At 39.0% G+C, this 25,440-nt stretch overlaps 1 protein-coding gene across 1 annotated transcript in view; it reads right to left on the reverse strand.

The window, feature by feature from the left end:
- The window catches only part of DOCK4 (dedicator of cytokinesis 4), a 418,723-nt gene that overhangs the window by 119,339 nt on the left and 273,944 nt on the right, over positions 1 to 25,440 (reverse strand). The window contains exons 16-17 of the mRNA XM_036897350.2: positions 23,753 to 23,859; positions 9,502 to 9,658 (exon numbers count right to left, since the gene is read on the reverse strand). Of these exons, the coding sequence (XP_036753245.2) occupies positions 9,502 to 9,658; positions 23,753 to 23,859 (264 nt within the window). The remainder of the gene's footprint in view (positions 1 to 9,501; positions 9,659 to 23,752; positions 23,860 to 25,440) is intronic.

Consider the following 25,440-nt stretch of genomic DNA (forward strand, 5'->3'; position numbering starts at 1 on the left):
ACCAGAGAACAGGAACGCACAGAAGCGGACATAGAGAGAGATAAAAGGATCTACAGGAATGAAACAATATTAAGAGAATTGTGTGACCAATCGAAAAGGAACAATATCCGTATTAAAAGGGTTCCAGAAGAAGAAGAGAGAGGAAAAGAGATGGAAAGTATCTTAGAAGAAATAATTGCTGAAAACTTCCCCAAACTCGGGGAGGAAATAATCGAACAGACCACGGAAATACACAGAACCCCCAACAGAAAGGATCCAAGGAGGACAACACCAAGACACATAATAATTAAAATGGCAAAGATCAAGGACAAGGAAAGAGATTTAAAGGCAGCTAGAGAGAAAAAGGTCACCTATAAAGGGAAACCCATCAGGCTAACATCAGACTTCTCGACAGAAACCCTACAGGCCAGAAGAGAATGGCATGATATATTTAATACAATGAAACAGAAGGGCCTTGAACCAAGGACACTGTATCCAGCACGACTATCATTCAAATATGATGGTGGGATTAAACAATTCCCAGACAAACAAAAGCTGAGGGAATTTGTTTCCCACAAACCACCTCTACAGGGCATCTTACAGGGACTGCTCTAGATGGAAGCACTCCCAGAAAGAGCACAGAACAAAACACCCAACATATGAAGAATCGAGGAGGAGGAATGAGAAGGGAGAGAAGAAAAGAATCTCCAGACAGTATATATAACAGCTCAATAAGCGAACTAAGTTAGGCAGTAAGATACTAAAGAGGCTAACCTTGAACCTTTGGTAACCACGAATTTAAAGCCTGCAATGGCAATAAGTACATATCTTTCAATAGTCACCCTAAATGTTAATGGACTGAATGCACCAATCAAAAGACACAGAGTAATAGAATGGATAAAAAAGCAAGACCCATCTATATGCTGCTTACAAGAAACTCACCTCAAACCCAAAGACATGTACAGACTAAAAGTCAAGGGATGGAAAAACATATTTCAGGCAAACAACAGCGAGAAGAAAGCAGGGGTTGCAGTACTAATATCAGACAAAATAGACTTCAAAACAAAGAAAGTAACAAGAGACAAAGAAGGACACTACATAATGATAAAGGGCTCAGTCCAACAACAGGACATAGCCACTCTAAATATATATGCACCCAATACAGGAGCACCAGCATATGTGAAACAAACACTAACAGAACTAAAGGGGGAAATAGACTGCAATGCATTCACTCTAGGAGACTTCAACACACCACTCACCCCAAAGGATAGATCCACCGGGCAGAAAATAAGTAAGGACACGGAAGCACTGAACAACACAGTAGAGCAGATGGACCTAATAGACATCTATAGAACTCTACATCCAAAAGCAGCGGGATATACATTCTTCTCAAGTGCACATGGAACATTCTCCAGAATAGACTACATACTAGGCAACAAAAAGAGCCTCAGTAAATTCCAAAAGATTGAAATCCTACCAACAAACTTTTCAGACGACAAAGGCATAAAACTAGAAATAAACTGTACAAAGAAAGCAAACAGGCTCACAAACACATGGAGGCTTAACAACACGCTCCTAAATAATCAATGGATCAATGACCAAATCAAAATGGAGATCCAGCAATATATGGAAACAAATGACAACAACAACACGAAGCCCCAACTTCTGTGGGACACAGCAAAAGCAGTCTTAAGAGGAAAGTATAAAGCAATCCAAGCATATTTAAAAAAGGAAGAACAATCCGAAATGAATGGTCTGATGTCACAATTATCGAAATTGGAAAAAGAAGAACAAATGAGGCCTAAGGTCAGCAGAAGGAGGGACATAATAAAGATCAGAGAAGAAATAAATAAAATTGAGAAGAATAAAACAACAGCAAAAATCAATGAAACCAAGAGCTGGTTCTTCAAGAAAATAAATAAAATAGATAAACCTCTAGCCAGACTTATTAAGAGGAAAAGAGAGTCAACACCAATCAACAGTATCAGAAATGAGAAAGGAAAAATCATGACGGACCCCACAGAAATACAAAGAATTATTAGAGAATACTATGAAAACCTATATGCTAACAAGCTGGGAAACCCAGGAGAAACCTAGAGACAACTTCCTAGAAAAATACAACCTTCCAAGACTGACCCAGAAAGAAACAGAAAATCTAAACAGACCAATTACCAGCAACGAAATTGAAGCGGTAATCAAAAAACTACCAAAGAACAAAACCCCCGGGCCAGATGGATTTACCTCGGAATTTTATCAGACATACAGGGAAGACATAATACCCATTCTCCTTAAAGTTTTCCAAGAAATAGAAGAGGAGGGGATACTCCCAAACTCATTCTATGAAGCTAACATCACCCTAATACCAAAACCAGGCAAAGACCCCACCAAAAAAGAAAACTACAGACCAATATCCCTGATGAACGTAGATGCAAAAATACTCAACAAAATATTAGCAAACCGAATTCAAAAATACATCAAAAGGATCATACACCATGACCAAGTGGGATTCATCCCAGGGATGCAAGGATGGTACAACATTCGAAAGTCCATCAACATCATCCATCACATCAACAAAAGGAAAGACAAAAACCACATGATCATCTCCATAGATGCTGAAAAAGCATTTGACAAAGTTCAACATCCATTCATGATAAAAACTCTCAGCAAAATGGGAATAGAGGGAAAGTACCTCAACATAATAAAGGCCATCTATGATAAACCCACAGCCAACATTATATTGAACAGTGAGAAGCTGAAAGCATTTCCTCTGAGATCGGAAACTAGACAGGGATGCCCACTCTCCCCACTGTTATTTAACATAGTACTGGAGGTCCTAGCCACAGCAATCAGACAAAACAAAGAAATACAAGGAATCCAGATTGGTAAAGAAGAAGTTAAACTGTCACTATTTGCAGATGACATGATACTGTACATAAAAAACCCTAAAGACTCCACCCCAAAACTACTAGAACTGATATCGGAATACAGCAAAGTTGCAGGATACAAAATCAACACACAGAAATCTGTGGCTTTCCTATACACTAACAATGAACCAACAGAAAGAGAATTCAGGAAAACAACTCCATTCACAATTGCATCAGAAAAAATAAAATACCTAGGAATAAACCTAACCAAAGAAGTGAAACACTTATACTCTGAAAACTACAAGTCACTCTTAAGAGAAATTAAAGGGGACACTAACAGATGGAAACTCATCCCATGCTCGTGGCTAGGAAGAATTAATATTGTCAAAATGGCCATCCTGCCCAAAGCAATAAACAGATTTGATGCAATCCCTATGAAACTACCAGCAACATTCTTCAATGAACTGGAACAAATAATTCAAAAATTCATATGGAAACACCAAAGACCCCGAATAGCCAAAGCAATCCTGAGAAAGAATAAAGTAGGGGGGATCTCACTCCCCAACTTCAAGCTCTACTATAAAGCCATAGTAATCAAGACAATTTGGTACTGGCACAAGAACAGAGCCACAGACCAATGGAACAGACTAGAGAATCCAGACATTAACCCAGACATATATGGTCAATTAATATTTGATAAAGGAGCCATGGACATACAATGGCGAAATGACAGTCTCTTCAACAGATGGTGCTGGCTAAACTGGACAGCTACATGTAGGAGAATGAAACTGGACCATTGTCTAACCCCATATACAAAAGTAAACTCAAAATGGATCGAAGACCTGAATGTAAGTCATGAAACCATTAAACTCTTGGAAGAAAACATAGGCAAAATCCTCTTAGACATAAACATGAGTGACCTCTTCTTGAACATATCTCCCCGGGCAAGGAGAACAACAGCAAAAATGAACAAGTGGGACTATATTAAGCTGAAAAGCTTCTGTACAGCAAAAGACACCATCAATAGAACAAAAAGGAACCCTACAGTATGGGAGACTATATTTGAAAATGACACATCCGATAAAGGCTTGATGTCCAGAATATATAAGGAGCTCACACACCTCAACAAATAAAAGCAAATAACCCAATTAAAAAATGGGCAGAGGAACTGAACAGACAGTTCTCCAAAAAAGAAATACAGATGGCCAACAGACACATGAAAAGATGCTCCACATCGCTAATTATCAGAGAAATGCAAATTAAAACTAGAATGAGGTATCACCTCACACCAGTAAGGATGGCTGCCATCCAAAAGACAAACAACAACAAATGTTGGTGAGGCTGTGGAGAAAGGGGAACCCTCCTACACTGCTGGTGGGAATGTAAATTAGTTCAACCATTGTGGAAATCAGTATGGAGGTACATAAAAATGCTCAAAACAGACTTACCATTTGACCTAGGAACTGCACTCCTAGGAATTTACCCTAAGAATGCAGCAATGAAGTATGAGAAAGACCAATGCACCCCTATGTTTATCACAGCACTATTTACAATAGCCAAGAATTGGAAGCAACCTAAATGTCCATTGATAGATGAATGGATAAAGAAGATGTGGTACATATACACAATGGAATATTATTCAGCCTTAAGAAGAAAACAAATCCTACCATTTGCAGCAACATGGATCGAGCTGGAGGGTATTATGCTCAGTGAAACAAGCCAAGCAGAGAAAGAGAAATACCAAATGATTTCACTCATCTGTGGAATATAAGTACAAAGCAAAAACTGAAGGAACAAAACAGCAGCAGAATCACAGAACTCAAGAATGGACTAACAGGTACCAAAGGAAAAGGGACTGGGGAGGATGGGTGGGTAGGGAGGGATAAGGGGGGGAGACGAAGGGGGTATTAAGATTAGCATGCATGGGGGGGTGGGAGAAAGGGGAGGGCTGTACAACACAGAGAAGGCAAGTAGTGATTCTACAACATTTGGCTATGCTGATGGACAGTGACTGTAAAGGGGTTTATAGGGGGGACCTGGTATAGGGGAGAGCCTAGTAAACATAATATTTGTCATGTAAGTGTAGATTAATGATAACAACAACAACAAAAAAGGCAGTTCCTTTGTGGTGACCTCCAGTGAGTTCTACACAAGGGAATAAAGGGCATATAAAAGTTTAGGCAAAGGGTCTGTTTGTGTTTATACAGAGGATCAAAGCCTAATTGGGCTACCCCGAAAATGAACTAAGATACGATATGAAAAAGAACTTCCAGCATCAGCACTCTCGGGAAGACTCATGCCAGAAGATGATCATCAAAAAACCCCAACAAAGATCCACGCACTGTTACAGCTGTAGATGTACTCATCCTTCCAGTTCCTGGACTTGCCATGGGAATGAAGAAGGAGATATCTAAGCTGGCCTGTGCATACAGTAAAACAACAAATTTGACTGGATCTATACTGTTGGAACTCAACCAAGAATTAGGAGAAGTGCAAATTGTAGCGCTCCAAAATCTTACAACTACAGACTATTTACTGTTAAAAGAACATATGGGATGTGAACAGTCCCCAGGAATGGGTTGTTTTAATTTGTCTGATTTCTCTCAGACTGTTCAAGTTCAGTTGGACAATATCCACCATATCATAGATAAGTTTTCACAAATGCCTAAGGTGCCTTAATGGTTTTCTTGGTTTCACTGGAGATGGCTGGTAATTACAGGTATGCTTTGGTTATGTAACTATACTCCTATTATGTTAATGTGTGTGCGCAATTTAAGTAGTAGCTTAAAACCTATACATGCTGAAGTTACTCTACAAGAAGATATGTCAAAGAAATAATCAATCTTCCCATGTTTTCTTCCGCCTGCTACTTCTATAGCTTTTCCTCTTCCTTCCTAATTACAACCCTTAAATAGAATTCGTGCCTCATACCAAATTTACCGAGTATCATAATTCTTCCAAGTGGTAAAGATGCCTCAAGACAAGTGCTGGGCATAGAAGCCACAGGGCATAAATATGCAAAGAAGTAAAAAGCTAACCTTTTCAAACAATATGGCTTATCTCTCACTTACCAACTTTACGTTTCCCTGTATGGCCCCGAAAGATGATTGGTTAGCCAGAGACGGGTAAGATTCCTCAAGGGAGGAACAACCTAAGACAGGCACAGTCCCAGGGGAGCCATCAGGTGAGAAATTGGGGATCAACAGAGGTGAGGCTTAGAACCTCACCCCCCCTGTTCTGAGAGAAATCTTCTGCATACGTGGATGTTTTATTGCCCTTGTCTAGCTTGGATTAACACATAGTCTACAGGCACACACCTGATCATCTACATTTGCTCTCTTACAACACTAAACTATGTTTTCTACCTTTATCTTGTATCTACCTACCACTTCAGCATTTTATTAAAAATAATAATAATAAAGAGAGAAATGTGGTATCCACATATAAATCAAGTATAAAAATCAAATGTGTATTCATATTTGAACTGACTGTTTATAGTTCATAATGCATGAGCAAAACCAAAAGTTTCTGTGATGACTGCCCTTGTACTGTTCACCATGTAACTTATTCACTATGTAAGAATTTGTTCTCCATGTAAGAACTTGTTTGTTATGCTTCAGAAGATTGGAGACTGACGAAAATTAGGCTTGGGATAGATTAATGATTGTGCATTGAGCATTGACTCTCCTATACAGAATTTTATTGTTGTTAACAACCATTTCATCAATAAATACGAGAGATGCCCTCACAACAAGAACAAAAAAAAAAAAAAAAGAAAGTATACACTTCCAATTATAAAATAAATAAGTAACTGGGATGTAATGTATAGCATAAGGAATATAGTCAAAATATTGTAACAACTTGGTATGGTGATAGCTGGTACCTAGAATTATCATGTATATAAATGTTGAATCACTGTGTTGTACACCTGAAACTAATGTAATGTAATACTGTGTGTCAACTACCCTTCAATAAAAAATAATTATCAACAAAAAATAAATAAATAAACACTTAGGTGTATGCCTATCTACCAAGAGTTATCAAATAGGTGGATGACATGATCCCTACTTTTTTTTTTTAATGGCAATCTCAGGAAGAGATGGAATGAACCACCCATTATTTGGGGGAAAATGGGATATAGGGAAGTATGACTGTTAGACTAAATTTAGCATTATTTTCATTCTTTTTAACTTTTTTCTAAGTTGTGTTGCACAGCCCAAGGAAGTTAACAAATTTTCTTTCTGATTCCTTTCCTGATCCCTGCTCTTAAGAAGTTTAAAATACCTACTTGATCTGGCAATCACAGATGTCCAGCAGACTGCTCTGGCATTGACATACCATATAACCATGTTGGAATACAGAGAAAGCTGTGCAGACAGATACATTTTAGGGATCCTGAAATGAAAATATACTCAAGGAAATTGTTCCTAGAGACCACATCACTTACTAAATGCCCAGTTGTAATGGAAATGGGATTTGTATAATTTCCAACTTGAGTAAAATGAATACAGAGCAATTTAATTCCAATTTGGAACTGGATTATTTCTACACAGAGATGTGTGTCTAGCATGTAAATTTCAAGAAGATCAACTAATTTCCTTCCTCCTTCCAATCTTTTTGAAATACTCTACTCATGTCCTGGTTCATTTTAAGCTGTCTTATACTGACAAGGTTAATCAAAGTCAAATGATAATTAAGCATTTATCAGTGTCAAAAAATGAACCAAGCATTGCCTACCATACAGTGAGATGTTTAATATAATGATTTTGAGAATAGTTTATTGACCCCTATTTAACTGAAAATGTTCTCTGCTTTTACAAAACAGCAACTTTCAATCACAGGATTGGTTTTATCTTACATTCAAAATTCTGTCTAACATCATAAATCTGAGAACTAGAACATATTAAGGATGCAAGGTCAAATATTTTGATTGCAGATAATCTATTGTTAGGTTTATCTGTGTGGCTGGCAGAATAATGGCCCTCAAAGATGTCCATGTTTTAATTCCTGGAACCTGTGAATATGTTTATATACAAAGATATTTTACAGATGTGATTAAATCAAAGATTTTAAGTTTAAGGGGTAGTTATAATGATTTTGTAGTGGGCCTAATGTAACTATAAGGATCCTTAAAAGGTGGAAGAAAGAGTGAGAGAGATTTGAAGATGCTATGCTTTTGGTTTTGATGATGGAGGAAGGGCCCATGAGCCAGGAAATGCAGGTGGCTCCTAGAAGCTAGAAAAGGTAAGCCAAAAGATTTTCTCCTAGAGCTTCCAGAAGGAATGCAGCCCAGTGAGACTGATTCCAGACTTCTGACTTCCAGAACTGAAAGATAATGCACTTCCCTTGTTTTAAAGCCAGTAAGTTTATAGTCACTATTAGAGCAGCAAAAAAAATACAACGTGAAAAAAATTCTACTAAAGGCAATCAGTTGCATGTGAACCCAGGCTCTATAACATACACATCCAACTAATCCACATAGGATGAATAAAAATTCTGTTTCAGGGAGTCAATAACAGGGTGATTTTATCATCTTCATAACCTCCATGGGAGTAGACTGGCCCCATAAAAAAATACCTGAGGTTTGGTAAATGCTTTACAATCATTACAGAGTATGTCAATGAAGGTTTTAAGTAAAATCATTACCCACTGAATACTGATACAAGTCTGGTATAATTTGACATATCTTAACCATGTGACAGCCACAGTTGATCCAATTTACTAAAAACAAATTATGTGATTAATTTAAAAACGTATTTCTCCAAAAATACTTTTGGAGGAGGAGAAACAAAAACTAATATAAATGTGAAAGAATCATTTGCCAAAGTTCTCTATAAATATGGTAGCACCACATGAGAAACAGAGAAGTCTCTTGAAAGTTGTCAGTCTCACAGCACTACATTTTGCTTCTTTTCTGAACCCATGTTCTAAGAGAAGAAATAATTTCCCACTAAATGCTATTCTATGACACTAGTAGAAAGAACTAATACCACTTACAAATGTTTAGGCACAGGAACATTTTATGAAACACAATACCTTATTATGACGTGATTCTCTCCACATAATGAATCTGCCTTACTAATATGACATTCCAGATGTTAGCCAGAAGCCTTATGTGACAACCATGAAAAAACTCAAAAATGTTAATTTACTTCCTTCATTACAGATGATGTTTTCATGACAATTTACCAAGAAGAAGAGCTTGCTTTATTAATCATAACTTGCTAAACAACCACTGACATAAAAAGCAATGCTAGCACAGAAAAGCAATATCCATCTAATTAAACAAAAACAGCCTTTATTCTAAAGCCTGCAATTAGCACTGTCTATGCAACTATAAAACAAGAGAGAGTAAGGAGGTGGTATAGTCTTTGTGTGTGTGTTTTTTTTTAAGCAGTTGGGTTTTGATGGTTTATATGAAGAGGTGTGTCGTCGGATCCCAATACTGGAATAATTATGAAATCCTTAAATTACAGGCATTTAACAGATCACTGGGCACAACTGCTTCCATTTTATTGGAATTTATAAACAGAAAGACCAACAGTTTTTCTGGTGCAAGGTTCTTAAATGTAACAGTGGTATTTGTTGAGTATGCCTACCAAAATTCACATGAGTACTTAAGAACAAGAGCTTTCAAATAAACAGTATTATACATTACCATTTTGTGTGAGTTTTGTGGAACAGAGAAAAGATGTTATCCAAAAAGACTCCTTTGTGGCTTTCATGGCTTGACTATTATTCCCAAGGAAAATACCCTTGGAAAAGGGAAGTTTGAGGTAGCGGGTAGTATCCTGAAGATTTGTGTTTTCTTCACACTGTAAAAAACATTTTTTTTAAAAAGGGGGGAAGGGAAGAAGAGATTTCATAAGAATTATTAAGTACCATTTTCATTGCTAGTGTTCATGAACTGGGAAACAATCCAAACAGCATTACAAATAGAATTTGGCTTTTAAGTAAAATGCAACAAAAATGTATGAAAGGAATTAAGCATGGATTTTGGACTCAAGCTGATTTGGGTTTGATTCCAACTCTGTCACTTCCCACACAAGTAACTTTATCAAGTTATTTAACCACTCGGGATTTCCGTTCCTATCTCTAAAACCTTATTGTGTTATCCTAAGAATTAGATTATGTAAGGCTTTTAACACACTGCCTGATACACTGGAAGTACTCAAGAAATTGTATCTGCAGTGGCCAGAGACATTTTTAAAATATGCTTACATTCTTCCAGCATCTCATCTGAGGCCACTATTAAATAAAACCTTACTTTGAAAACTGGTAATTAGAAGAAACTGTTATTTTAGAGTAATCTAATAGTCCCACTATGTGAAATAGCTACTTCAAAGAAAACAGCAACTAACAAATGTGAAAAGGATTACAGATTAAGAAAAAATAGTTTCATATGCCTAATGTAATGCTTTCTTTAGTCAGGGATTGTTACTTAGAGCTAAAATCAGCAGGAAAATTTTGATAAGAACTGGAAATTCATATGCCAATTTAGCAACACCCAGATTACTTCCCACTGGCAAGAGGACAAATTAAACTGTGTGCCAGGGGGGCCGGGCTGACATCACACCAATGCAGGGCTGTGCAAAGAAACATTATCACTATCGACACTGAATTCTTACCCAAGATGTTGAACCTGAATCTACCACAGCTACAGATCCAACTTCCACTTCATAGGAAATGTAAGAGACTGAGCAACCTGCTGAACACTCTGGGGAAGCAACCTGATCCAGAAGATGGCACTTTCTGCAGGATGCCTGCCTTTGTCTCTTCAAGTCCAGTGTTATAAGAAAAAACGGATTGTTCTAGATTAAATAACACACCAGATGCAACAAATGGTCCTGGATTTGGACAAACCTGCTTAAAATGATTTGTTTTACATTTCTATATGTACGAACTTCTAGATGAGACAGAAAAATCATTGCCTGAAAAAGTGGATTAAGCAGTGTATGCATTATGAAGCAACAAAGATGTCCTTCAGAAGGTGAATGGTTAAACAAACTGTGGTATATCTAGACAGTGAATATTACTCAGCACTAAAAAGAAATGAGCTATCAAGCTACAAAAAGCTATGAAGGAAGCTTAAATGCATATTACTAAGTTAAAGAAGCCAATTTGAGAAGGCTACATACTGTATGATTCTAATTATATGACATTCTGGAAAAGACACAACTACAGAGACAGTGAAAAGATCAATGTTTGCCAGGGGTTGGTGGGGAAGGGAGGAACAGGTAGAGCATGGAGGTTATTTAGGGCAGTGTGATATTATAATGCATATAGGTCATTTTGCATTTGTCCAAACCCATAGAATGCACAATACCCAGAGTGAACCCTGAGGTCATCTGTGGGTGATTATTATGAGTCAACTCAGGTTCATCCCTGGTTAACAATGACCCACTCTGGTGACTGATGTTGATAATGGGGGAGGCTATGCATTTGGGGGTGGAGGGACAGGGGTATATGGGAAAGCATTGTGCCTTCCTCTCAATTTTACTGTATACCAAAAACTGCTCTAAAAAATAGGTACCATGTAATGTCATTTGCATGAAACAGTTCATACAGAAAAATATCTAGAACTCTAAGGAATTAGCAGTTAACATTATCTGTGTAATGAAAGTAAGCTGTTTTTATTCTATTTTGATGATCTGTGTATTGTTTTTGTAAAAAAGGTGACTTTAAATTTTTGAGAAAAAGTATTGTAAGATATTGTTAATACAGTTTAGATAATTTTGAGTATAAATTTTTCAAACTCACAGGAACTTTATTCCTTTATTTTGTTTAAATATTTTCAAGGCTACTGTCCTGATAATAGCAAGAGTTTAAGCACAGAATACCTTTGGTATTCAAGTACTTTGTGTGAGTAACAAATGTTTTTATTTTTTTTTTATTTTAAATAAATCTTTAAGACAGACCTCTGTAACAAGGTTAGAGAAACAGAATCACAATATTACAAGATGATTTTCAAGCACACCTGCCCATTAACAGGAGTGCCTGTAACACAATAAATAGCCTTCATAATTCTCTTCAAAAGCTTTTTTTATTACCGTGATATATTGCATATAGACGAAAGAGGGCATGAACACACATATATATGGTGTAAAGAATAATACAAAGTGAACACTTCAAATGCCTTGCGCAGAAAGAGTGCTTAGGCAAAGTAATGCTCTGGAACCCTGGATCACCATCCCCTTCCCCATCTCATTCTTGGGATCAGGGCTTGGAACACAGCAAGTCATAACATGAGTCACAGCAACCTCTAACTGACCCTATTTCCTTGTCTACAGGGCTAGGATCATGTTCTGGTCTGTATTCCCCCACCTGACTTTTGCTCCATATGTCTAACCACCACTTCCTATTGGCTGAAATGTCATTCGAACGCAGCATACTGTCCAGCTATTTCCAGGTCTCCTGCCCTAGTCTGGTATGCTCCATCTGTTCACAGAAATCCTGCCCCCTACGGCTATACCTCTTACCTTCCTCCCCCACCTAATGGCTCAATCCTCTTGGAATTCCTACATGATATGCTCATCTACCTCCACTGGTGATCATGGATGGACCACTTCTGTGACTTGACAGAGATGGCAGCGTCATGTCTTGCCAGAGCACTGTGGGTGGAAGACTTGGTTGCCTTTTCCAGGGCCAGGCACTGTGGCCAGGTCAGTGCCACCAACCCTGGTTCACTTCACTTCTCCCCCAGCCAAGGAGGCCAAGCCTTAGTGTGTCAGCTTGTCTGAGGAGTGACACCTTGAGTTGCTTATGGCTAAAGCCTATCACCCTCATTCAAGTACAAAATGTAATAATATAAACATTACTATGAATATAAAAGTTATTTCATGGCCTTCCAGCAAGAATACTGGAGTGTGTGTGTGTGTGTGTGTGTGTGTGTGTGTGTGTGTGTGTGTGTTGGAGGAGAGTAGATGGGAGAATTCTACCCATTAGGTTAGTAAAGAAAAGAATGTCCTCACTCTTTGGTCTCTGTGAACACATTAATATTTACCAGGGGTTCAAAACTGATTTTTTTGTCCCATAGAGTCAAAGGAGATCTGCTATGTACAAGGTTAGAATTGGAGGCTTTATTCTATTTTTGAAGAACTTAGGTGGCCTGGAGAAATTGGACAGAACAATCTGATAGTTTATCTTATTTTATTCTATGAGGTTTTTAGCATGCATCCTGAACACATCATACCAGCACTGGAGATTTTAAAAGCAATCCAAGCAACTACCACTTATGAGGGTTTTCTAAATGTGAGGCATTTTACAAAGCACTTTACATGTATTTTCTTATTCCCATAATAACCGCATGAGGCAGGACAGTGAAACCTGAGTTGCATATGTGATTTGCTCAAAGTCATAGTATTAGTAAGTATCAGAGTCAGGTTTTAAGCCAAAATTTATGTTTACAACTATTACATAACACTGCCTCCTTTTGCTCCCTTCCCAGCACTTCTGGGAAAGGAACTATTTGACCTCAGCTTGCTGTTTTAACCAAGTTCTGAGTTTTGCTATAGCAAAGTTAAATTGTATTGACTTATAGGTAACATACTGAATGGTGGGTAAGGCTAAGAACACCACGAACAGTTCACTTCTCAAAAAAAAACATGTTTGCAGGAGATGCCATGAGGCGTAGAGTGGTCTGTGGAGCTGAAATAGTTGCATATGTAATTAGCCTATGAGTCCGGCAGCAAGATGGGCAGCCCAAGCCCTGAAACCAGATGGGGTACAGAAGGGACTGTGTGACCTGGGCATAGTGGACAGGAAGCTGAAGTAGGAAGAGATGAGGTGTGACACCGGAGCTAGAGAACAGAACAGATGAGTTTGGGGTCATCTTTTCTTTCATTCAATAGAAGAGAATCTATAGAAGAGAAATGGGTTGAAGAGCAGAAATGGTGCTCCAGAAGGGGGCCTGTTGGGCAGGGGCAGGTGTCAGCAAAAGTTTACACCAAAAAGGTTCTCTGACCTCTTAGGAGGAAGTGCACTGTTCACCAGCAGACTCAGGGAGTGAGACAGAGTCAGCAGTCCATGTTTCAGGTGCTCTTCAGCCAGATGGGGGAAGGGGTTGCACTGAATGATTCTGAACCAGGGCATGGACCAGAGAAGCAAAGAAGAATGAAAGATCTCTTCCTCCTGGGAGGGACCCAAAGTTGATGCAGTCACAGCAATGCAGCTGGAAAAGCATGGCCTGGCATTCCTGCACTTTAACTGGAAGCACCAGAGCAAGAGAGTCACAGTTGGGTGTTTGAATGCCTGTGAATCTGGGCAATCCAGGCTCAATGCCATAAAACTGCAGCACCAATGTGGTATGTAGTGGATATATGGTTTTGTCACCACAGTAAAATCCTGTTACACCTTAAACTAGATGGATGGTTAAGTAGAGATCTCTTGCATTCTGGGGAACACTTGCAAAACAACTTTTTGGTCTTAGCATTTGAGTTTTTCATCAAATCCAGTGCAGGCATGCAAGAAGGCAACATGAACATGAGATTAATAAGACACCAAGATACTGTCCTCCCATCCCCTTGACAGACACAGCTAGAGTGTTACTGATGTTACAGATGTATGATGATGGATAGATGAGGGAACAATTAACTGAACTGTTCTTTCTAGAATAAATAAGGCAACATGGCCACAGCCTCTAGAGACTGCTACTGGATTGTGGAAACAAAACAGTGCCACTGTCATAGTAAAGGACAACTCTGTTTTGCTTTGATAGGCTGTGAGCTGTGCAAGTCATCTTAAAAAGGCATGAAGTTAATTTATTACAAATTAGAGCAGTGGCATTGAGAAATAGCCCTTTGCTTTATTACACTTGAGACTGAAATCAGATCTGACAGGAGAGAGATGCTCCTTCGGCCTCTCACAGAAGAATTTAAATGCAGGGTCTGTGGTAGCACTAATCATCTCAATTTTCTTTATGATTATACAGCTTGGAAAGACTTCTTTGCCCAGAACTAAAAGCAGTGGGTACAACAATGAATGGGGCATCGTACCCTGGGCCAGTTTTTTGACCGCTGTCTGAGACATGTGAAAGAGGCCTGCATGGTCAGTCATAAAGTGTTCCAGACATGTGGTATCTGTACTAATTAATGCAAGCTATGTGGCTGGGAGATGAGCATCTACCATCTACTCGGGAATAACCTGGTACAGAAATCCATAGTATATTTACCTAATTAAGGAGTCTGTAATCTGCTGGAAATAGATAATTAAATTTTAAAAACACAGTAAGGTAGACAATCCAGCTGGAATGATATATTAGCAGTTACAAAACCAGACTGAAATAGCTGTGGAAGCAAAATACCTTATTTTAGGGACTCTTTCAATATGATTAGCCATCCTTAATGTCATTATTAAACACTTATTAAATTCCTACTATTTGCCAGCTCTTTAATGTGGTGTTAAGAATGTAACAAGGAAATAAACAGAGTCCCGTCCTTGAGGCCACTACACGTCTGACCTCTGTACTCATCTGTTAATACTGATTAAAAACTGTTCTGAAACCACTGGACTCCAGCTCTCCTGGGGAAGGGAAGGAAGGCCTTCTGGGAAAGGGACTACTTGACTTCAGTCATAACAAATCAGAGGCTCACGGAGCAGGCAAGGGAGGGAAAGGCATATTACATGGAAGACACCACACATATAGAGGCATCGGGGGTATAAAAAGTGCATGATCATCTGGCAACTTGCTGCACTGATGGACAGTGACTGCATTGGGGTATGGGTGAGGACTTGATAATTTGGGTAAATGTAGTAACCACATTGTTTTCTCATGTGAAACCTTCATAAGAGTGTATATCAATCATATCTTAATAAAAAATTAAACCACAACAACAACAACAAAAAAAGTGCATGATCAGACTGTGGAGACATGGCAATTGAATGTAACATGGGATCCTGAAACAGAAAAATGGCATTGGTGGGAAAACTTGTGAAATTCAAATAAGTTTTGTGTTAACAGTATTACACCAAGGGCAATTTAGTTTCAATAAATGTGCCAAGGTTATGTAAGATGTTAACATAAACAGAAGTTGGGTGAAGGGCATTTGGGAATTTCCTGTACTACTTTTGCTCTTTTGTAATTTTAAAATATCTTTAAAAAACAACTGTTTTTAAAAGTACAGGTTTATTCAACCATATGTAGTTTAGTATCACTGGAACATGGGATTTTTCAAAACAAAAAGCCTTGGGACTGCCCTAGACCTCTTAACCAGGAAAAACTCAAGGTGATTCTGATATTCACCTCCGGTTTAAATTAGACTGAAATACTATCAAGGAGATGAACTGACCAGTCATGCAACCAGTAGCTTAGACAGGTAGACATGTGAGAAGTCAAGGAAATCTGCAGGGCTCTGTTTGCAGCAGGAGCTTAACCTTGGTGGTGCTGAGTTTGAGGTGCTTCTGGCGAATCCAGCTGAAGATGTTCAGAGGGCTGGTAAAAGTTCTGGGCTAGCAATCCAGATCTGGTCATCCTCAGCAGAGATGTGGCAAGTTAACCCATGAAAGTAGATCAGATGGTTTTAGAGTATAGGAGATGTAGGTGGTGGCTAAGGATTAAATCCAACATAACCGACGTTAGGGTATGGAGAGAAGAGAGAAGAATCTTCAAAGGGGAAGGATGTAACTCAGGAAAATGCTCAGACAGACCAAACAATGTGACATTTTTCAAAAAGAGGAGTAAGCAGCATGTTACACACTACAGGAAAGTCAAACAAGGAGAGATTTTGACAGGGCGTAGTGGCTTTTGCTTCTGGTGGGCACTGGTGACCTTGAGGGAGAGACTTAAGATGTGGGGACAGATGCAGCCTGAGGAAGAAGTGGAATTTAAGGAAGAAAAGACAGTGCGAGAAGACTGGTTTTTCATGTAGGCAGGCTGTGATCAGAAGGGAAAAGGGAGTGTGGGGGCTATAAAAATGTTTTTGTTTTAAACAAAAAGGCTTGAGCATGTCTACAATCAGGGAGAATACTGCCAGAAGAAGGGAAACAGTTATAGATGCAAGAGCAAGAGGAGCAGGTCCCAGGGGAGTCAGGCCGGAGGAAGATCCTGAAGGAAGCAGGTGGAAAAATTAGCCTCGGAGGGAAGGAGTCTTGCCTCTCCTTTTAGACAGGAAGCAGGAAGGAAGGGAAGGATGCAGATAAGTGTGCGGTGGCAAGGGAGAGAGCACAGGAAGTAAAGGAAGTTCCTGTCCGACGGCTACTGTTTGCTCTGTTAAGTAGGTAGAAGGGAAGTGGTGGGAGAGGCAGAATGGCAAAATCTTGTAAAGAGCTCTGGTGCGGACTGAGAGAGCTGATTCGGCCACCTGCAGTGCTGACGGTCCTGGGTCCTGTATCTGCACTCATCAGGTTAACCTGTAACAACAGAGTCAGCCCTCTAGCCATCCTCAGCTGCTATAGGAGGGGCAACGTTGATGGACTGATCCAGGGCTGGTGTTTTTTTCCCATGAAGGCACAGTAGAACTAAGGGTCAAGGGATACCCTGGATAAGGAAAGGGAGAAAGTGAACTCAGGCAGGGCCTATCAGAGGAGAATAAGATTAAAAAAAAACAGGTATCAGAAAATTGGAAGGTTGAAAGGTTAGAGTCAGTATATGGGGAATTTAAGACTTTTGTTTAGAAGTGGTTCTGGATTATTTCATCCATCCATGTAGTATTTATTACCACTCACATGGAAAGTCCTGCTGGCTGTGGATGAAGCAAGGCCAGGGAGAGGTCACAGTGACACAACACAAGTGAAGGTTGCTGGAACTCAGGTGACGGAGAAACAAGAGGAGAGGGCACTGAACAGGCCAACCAACAGGAGAAGACAGCTTTGAGCTAGGGGTGATGCTGACTGGGAAAGTGAACAGCTGCCCAGCCCCATCTCCACACTCTTCCGTGCTGGCCAGTAAGTGTGTATTGGGAGGAGACAGTAACTAGGCCAGTGGACAGCCACAGCACTGTATGGAATGAGCCCAAGGAGGCAGGCAAGCTCTTTACGAGGGGGTGGAGAACTGGTATCTTTAAAGCACTGGGGCCTTTAGATGGATCAGCGCTCTGAACCCTGGACACAAGCCTTCAGAAGATGAGGTCTCCCTACTCAACAAGCTGCTCAGGAAGCTCTCTCAGCAGAGGAGATCCAGGTTTCTGTTAAGGCAGAGCATCTGGGGAAGACTGCTTGGCATGTCTCTATGCTAAACTTACCAGGTTACTTATTCTTAATTTTTTAAATGTTGCAGATGTTTATCTTTTAATTTCTCTCACAATGTGTAATGAAACAAGGGTTGTGTGCACAGCTCTCCTATGCCCAGGTGCAGGGGGGACAGACACGCTCTGGCTTGTCTAAGAGCCAGTGACTACAGTTACAGGGCAGCCCCTCTTGGGACAGCCGGAGGAGCATGGAGGGTTCTCTAGGCAGCAAGGCATGTGGCAGGCCCATCTGCATACCTGGACATTCAGCCCATGTTTCATTTTACTTGAGTGTAATCAGACTATAGGGAAGGATAAGGGGAGAGCAAGAGCTTTCACCTGAATCTGAGAAATCCTTCTCAAAGACAGTGGCCCGTGAAGATGAGTGCCTGTGCAGCACTCTACAGAGCAGGTGGGGCACAGAAACTGAAAACTTGTAGGAAAATCTATGAGCCACAAAGGTTTTATGGACAAAACTTAGGAAGGAAAGGTGAAATAAAAGAATCTGCAACAGATTCTTATAGCCTAGGCTACCCCATCAAATTAATCCTTCAATCAAGGAAGCAGGACCATCATGTGTTGGGCTGGTTCTTACCTGGTCCTTCTTCTGCTCAGATGTATTGGGTTAGGAAGCCAGTAAGTCCCACCATAAGGAATCAGATTTCTACTAAGCAAACCTCAGCCGGGCTGAGTTGGGCCGTTTCTGCCATGGTGGTGTTAGTCAACAAGGATGAATTCACAAAACCTTAATTTCTCAAAGGTAGACTACATTATTACTATTACTATTATTAGGCTTGTTTGCTTATTTATTTATTTTATACACATACTGGACCTGAAGGTGTTTTAGAATGTATTTTCAAGGACTAAAAAATTCTTCACTGGAATAAGCCAGAATAGGCCTTGAGTGCATAGCTATTAACTCCCTATCTTCCTTTTTTGAATTGTCACATCATTCTCCTTAAGAGACTTGACTTTAGAGAAATGAAATCTCTTATACTCTTTATTGCAGTCTCTTTTCTAAACTTGCTTTCCAACAAGTAGCTGGAGAGGGGCAGCCAGAGACATCCCTGCAAAGCAGGGGAAGACAACAGTCCTACCAGGAAGTAACGAAATAATAAAACTTAGATTAAATACTGTTATTAGCAAATGAGCAATACCAAAGGGAAGTTTTGAACATAGCCATCAGCCACGTGGAGATATCATTAATTTTCTGAGAACCATAAAAGAGACTCTAGAGGCAAAATCTCTAATGAGGACTAAGTTATTTTGCTTATATTTCTAGAGCTATGATAGTCAGATTTTTATAGATTTAAGAGTTTATTTCCATTGGAAATGACTCCAAGCATGTAATCAATCATGTAAAGTTGTGAATGTCCTTGAAAGGAGTCTTTGCCCTCAGAATTTCTTACCTCCTACTCTAGAGGATGAGTCTAGGTCCTTGTCAGACTATGAACTGTTAACTCCTCTGGAAGATTTCCTTAAAACACACTCAAAGTGGAGTCCAGCCACTGCTACAAAGTCCAGCTCTCTCACAAATTAGCCTATTAAACAGTCTTTAACATAGAAGCTTTCTTCTTAGCTACTGTAGGATTGAGTTTTTTAAACTAATACCTTACATGAGGAGCATGTAGGTTTTAACTTTAAGTAATCCACTATGAACCACAATTATTCTCTGTATTATATCTACAAAAATATAACCTTCTCTCATTAGCCTTCCATTTTATAGACTGTATCCATCAATGAATGACACAAAATACAGTTTTTAAAGACTTATGGCAGTTTCCTCAGAACCTTACAATATACATTACTATCAAGATTATGATAGAAGAATGGTCTTTAGTTAGAAATTCCATAATTAAATGGTACAAAACAAGGCTAAGTCTAACTTCATGTCTCTTCTCATTTTTATTTTTTCAAAATGAAATAAGATTTCACTGTTATAAAATAACCCTTGTCCATTAACAAAAACTAAGCAATATAAAAATAAAGTCAGCATTAACATTTTAGGATATCCCTCCAAGCATCTATGTAATACATACACACACACACACACACACACACACACACACACACACATACACATACATACATATATACGGACATGTAGTTAAACAATTTTATAAAAATGGTATTATACTAAATATATGCTTCTATAATGTGTGCTTTGTCAGTGTAGCATAAACATTTTTATATGCCCATAAAAATTCCCAATAAACATATAATAATAACCCAGTCATTGTATGAATATAACTAATTTAATTAGCCAGACCTATGTTATTGGTAATTTAGATTACTGTCAACTTTTCCATATTTTAAGGAACCTGCAATGATATCCTGGATCATCTTTTTTCAGCTTGTCTGATTATTTTCCTCCAATAAATACCAAGAAATGGAAGGGCTGAGTCAAATGATATACATGTTTGAATTTTTCTATGTGTTGCTAAACTGTCCTCCAGAAAGACAACACGATTCACATTTCCTCTGTGATGCAAGAGAGTGTGCATTTTCCTCTAACCCTACTCAGATTCTGAGCTTTAAAAATCTTTACCAATGTAATAAGCTAAAAGCTTTCCCATTCTTTATTTAACTTATATTTCTTTGATTATTCATATATTTATTTTATATTTTTGCATTTATTATTTTTGGATATCTTGCTCAATTCTTTTTCTTACTGATTTGTGATAATGTGTGGTAAACCGGGAATGGTCACACTTTTTAACTGAGCTAAACCTATACTTTTGTTTGTTGTGTACCCTGCAGCCTTGATTATGATAGTTTGTTAATAAAGAAGCTGTAAACTTTATGCAGCCAAACTTACAGACTTTCTCTGTACTAGATTTCTAACATTTGAGCAGTCCTTAGAAAGGCCCTCCTTCCCTATTATAAAAATGTTCACTCATATTTTAAGGCTCTTGCAGCTTTACTTTTTATATCTCATCTGGAATTTGTTTTGGTACAAGAAGAAAAGGTAGGGATCCAGCCCTTTCTTTTCTCCATCATGGTCATCTCCACAATGCTTATTAAATGGGCTATTCTTTTACCCAGTGATTTGAAATCCACTCCTCCTCTTATCTTTTTTTTTCCTATTTTGTTTAAATAATAAATCCAAGGCTGCAATTATCAGCAGGCTGTGTTCCTTCCTACATGACTGAGGAAGGATATGCATTATGCTCATAATATGGTTTTATAATCATAAACTGTAAGTGGCCTTAAGCTGACATTGAACTTGTTGGCTCAGTACCATTAAAAAGAAAATCATGGCATCAACTAGACTAAAAAGGAAAGTTGTTATACTTGGTAACTATTCCACATCTCTTTAAATAAGTGATGCTGAATAACCCTAATCATAAGACAATTCAGCTACTTAGGGTTTTTGTGTGGAGCTAATGCTGCCTGATGGGTCTGCCCCAAATTAGATAACCTACCATCCTGAACCTCCTCTGTGCTTGAAGATTATCACTAGGAACACTTGCCCCTTAAATTGTTCAAGCTCAAATAAATTTGCCTATGCTGTAAGGAGTAGAATTCCGGGTACTCAGTGAAAATTTGTGCAAAGGCTTGAGCTGATAAAAAGCTTTGTTTTTGAAAAGTTTTGGTCTTGCCAATAGGTGCCCAATAGGCCTTTGATATTGGAGTAGAATGGTTCTCTGGGAATCAATACCAGCAGGATTCCTAAGGGCTCACACAGACAAGCAAGCTCTGCTACCTGTCCTCTTGTGTTTTTAGTATATGGATGTCTCCCATCAGCAACTAACAACTGTGGTATTAACTGTGTTCATTTGGAGCAGTCAACCTGGACTTGACTGGAAACTTAGCATCTGCCCCAAACACACCCTCTGACCACAGGTTAGAGAGCCTGCACCCAATATGCCTTACAGAAGCAAATCATTCCTCTGTATATTATTAGGAAGCTGCAAGCCCAGTTTTGATTATCTCAGCCTGCCTTTTCTGAGTCAAGATTTAATGTTACACTGAGGCAATATCACACCCATAGAAAGTAACATTACATCTTTTGGAAACTAATAGCTGAAGACATTGCCTGTCACATTACACATCTCACATAAGGGACTTCTGACCTAACAGAGAGGTAAATTGATCACCGTAGGTGTCTAGTACATTGAGCTACTCTGTTTGCTTTACTGGTTACTCTACTTTAAAATATGTTTTCTTTGTATTTTAACACTATAAGTGCCTTTAAGTCACTTTTCAAAGCAGAGAGAATGTAAGTGCCAGAAAGGGAGGTACTTGCACTGTTATGTTCGACACTGTACTTGCAGTACTGAGAACAGTGCCTAACCTGTCACTTGTCATCAGTATGCTGAACAAAGAGAAAATGAATGATTAAAGAAATACGTACATACATATACATACACATACAAATAGAAATTACTAGGTATATTATGTACTGACACTCATATTTTAGCAATAATTCAAAGGTAAAGAAAGTTTTTGATGGTAATCTCCTTTCCTAATAGTAAATATTCATGGCACATGTACAACCTGCCAGGACCCTCTGACACAGCGGCTGCTCTCAAGAGCCTCATAAATCTACTGGGTAAGCAAGGGATCATCAGATAATTGCAGGATGATGTAGTGAGTACAATGTAAGAGGTGCGAGCAGATATCCAGGGAGCTCGGGACAGCAGTTGGCCAGCTGGGAATATAAAGAGTAGGGGGTGGGGAGTGGGGACCATTCTGGAAAAGGCTGTGGTCAAGGTGAGCCTCCGAGGATGAGCAGGAATTGGGGTGGGGGTGGGGGGAGGCATGACTCCAGGAGGGCCAAGGGCAGAGGCGCGGCACAGACAACTAGCAGGCAGGGATTGAGGAACTAGCAGAAGCTGGGCATGTGTGGCTGTGGAGTCAAATACAGAACAGAAGCCGGAGAGGCGAAGCAGTAGGGAGTCGGAAGCCTGGAATACCTTGAGGAGCCTGCTATTTATTCTCTCAGCAATGCGGAGCTTTTCACTGGGTTTAAACTAGGAAGTGGCCTGGATATATCTGCCTCTTAGGCAGGTCCCCTTAATGGCTGGGGAAACCTGGACTAGAGGAGACAACACCCAGGTTGAAAGGACCAGTTAGCCCAGGTGAGATGATGAGAACCTGGAATGTCACTTGGCTACAGAAATGGAGAAATGCAAAGGAGATATATTTTGGAGAAAACTGGGTACTTGAATTGTGTATTTCACATTTCTTAGTATTTCTATTCTATACTTCATTACTGTCATTCTCTGGTAACTTCTAAGGATCTCATTTTATGAATTTTCTTTTATTGCCTAAAGTATACTTCATTCCCAATATTTTTATGACAATTCTTGATGCAAAAAAATAGGAACAACCAACAAAAGTCATGACAAAGCACAGCCACTTCTCTGCTTAGTGAGAGTCAGAGGCCTGACCTGCGAAATTACCTCCAGATGTGAAAGCACGTAGGTACCAGCAGCGCTCAAAAACTTATTTGCAAGATTATTTACTCCCATCACAGCAATGGAAAGGACTTTAAGGTAAACATATAGACTTACCCAAATCAAATACCTATGCCTAAATTAAGATGAAAACATAAATTATCTTTGAAATATGTTTTAGGAATATGATATGAAACATAGAGACAGCATTTTCTAAAACACACTCCCTGGCAGCAGTCTTCCAAAAGAGTCATTCTTTTTCTCTTTTCCAGAACAATGACAAGACAGTGAGTTAATATTCAGCCCTATTTTTAACAGTCCATTACTGATGTCTGATTGATGTTACCTTATGCACAATGAGTTCATGAGTGCCATCTGGAAGAGTCCTACCATCTTCCTGCATCAGGGGGACGAAAGAGAAACCGAACAATTTCTTCTCTCCTTTTTCCTTTGCTGTGTGGGGGAAAAAAATTGGTTGCTTACTTAAACACCCATGTTCAGATGCAGAGATTGTTAAGCAGCATGATCATCAAGAAATACAACCCACAGTCACCAGCTTCCTCTACACAATGGAGGAAAGCTGTGATGATGGGATCTCTATCTACAGTAGCTACCTCCAATCCTATATTCCCAACGTAATCTAGAAATTACATTCCTTGACATTTTCTTCATGGGATTATCAGAAATTACATTTTTAAAAAATTTCTGGTGTGCTTGTATTTTCTCCTCACCTCCTACCCTCCACTCCTGGTCATAAGCATCAGTGAGGGTAGGATTCTTCTCTGTTTTATTCTAAGCTTGGTATCTCAAAGAGTGCCAAGAACATAGCAGGTTCTCAATAAATATGTTAACTAAATGAATGAGCGAATGAATGAATGTGAAATGCAATGGTAGCTTGTGGAAAGGGAGTCTCTAAGCTCTGCCTCAATCCATGACAGAATTTTCCACATTCTGTGTGTAAAGACACATCTCTGTGTGAAGACAGATCGCCCTGTGGAAATTTACCTCTTTGGAATGTTATGCATGCTGAAAAACAACATGAATTGCAATCTATAGGTTAATAAGGTCTTACTGAAGTAGTATTCCTGAAGCTGGAAATGAGGCAATGAGGTTTTTCAGATGCTTAATTAAGAATTACAATGGATAGAAATGTCAAGGATCATTGGCAGGTTATTTGTAGATAAGGAAATTGAGATCACTCCGTGTTAGGTAACCTACTCTAGATCTCTTGAGTACCATTCCAGTCCTTTCCACCCAGCTTCCTTCTCTCCAAAATGGGAGAAAGCATTAAAGGAACGTCCCTGTATTTAGATGTGCACAGAGGAGTTCCATGGCTAGCAGACTATCAAGAGCTGCATGGTTATTCTTTTCCATGCCGTGTGGAAGTGGAGCATTATACTTGGTAGAAAAGCCCAGCTTTGGGATGCAGTCACACCTGAGCTAGAGGAGTTAGATAGTCTGATTCAAGTTTGATCTTGAAGATTAGACAAGAGGCTTTAGCAACACATGGTTCCCTTACAATTGCTTCTGGCATTTAACCACAAGGCAGTGGAGCCCCACACAGAGAATGGTAATTTTGGCTCCTAGCATGAGGACATACCTGAAAATGTGATGAAAACAAAGGATTTTCTTTTAAAAGATTAATTTCAACCCCAGAGAGAAATTGGGAAAATATCAATATTCTTTCAAGTTAAGTGGCAAACACAGCAAAGATCTCTGAGAAGAGATTGCTAAATCAGTGAGAGTGCTGGGCATGGAACTTATGATTTAGGGGGAAAGACTCACTTAGAAATAATTTCCTGAGTTTATTCGACTATTTATCTTTTTGGTGTGGTTTTAGTGTTCAATTTGGAAGGAAAAAAAGATTCCATGATGAACAAAATTAGCAAGGATAAGAAACAAGGCAACAGTTTCTCCAAATTTGTCTTCTTAGAAATAAAAATACCAAAGTTTAAAGAATGTGGCCTTTTGTCTTGAGCTATTAGATTAACATTAATAAACTGGATGGACTGTTATACACAGTAGGCATAATGC

This window comes from Manis pentadactyla, chromosome 7 (assembly GCF_030020395.1).
Source record: "Manis pentadactyla isolate mManPen7 chromosome 7, mManPen7.hap1, whole genome shotgun sequence".
NCBI lineage: Eukaryota > Metazoa > Chordata > Mammalia > Pholidota > Manidae > Manis > Manis pentadactyla.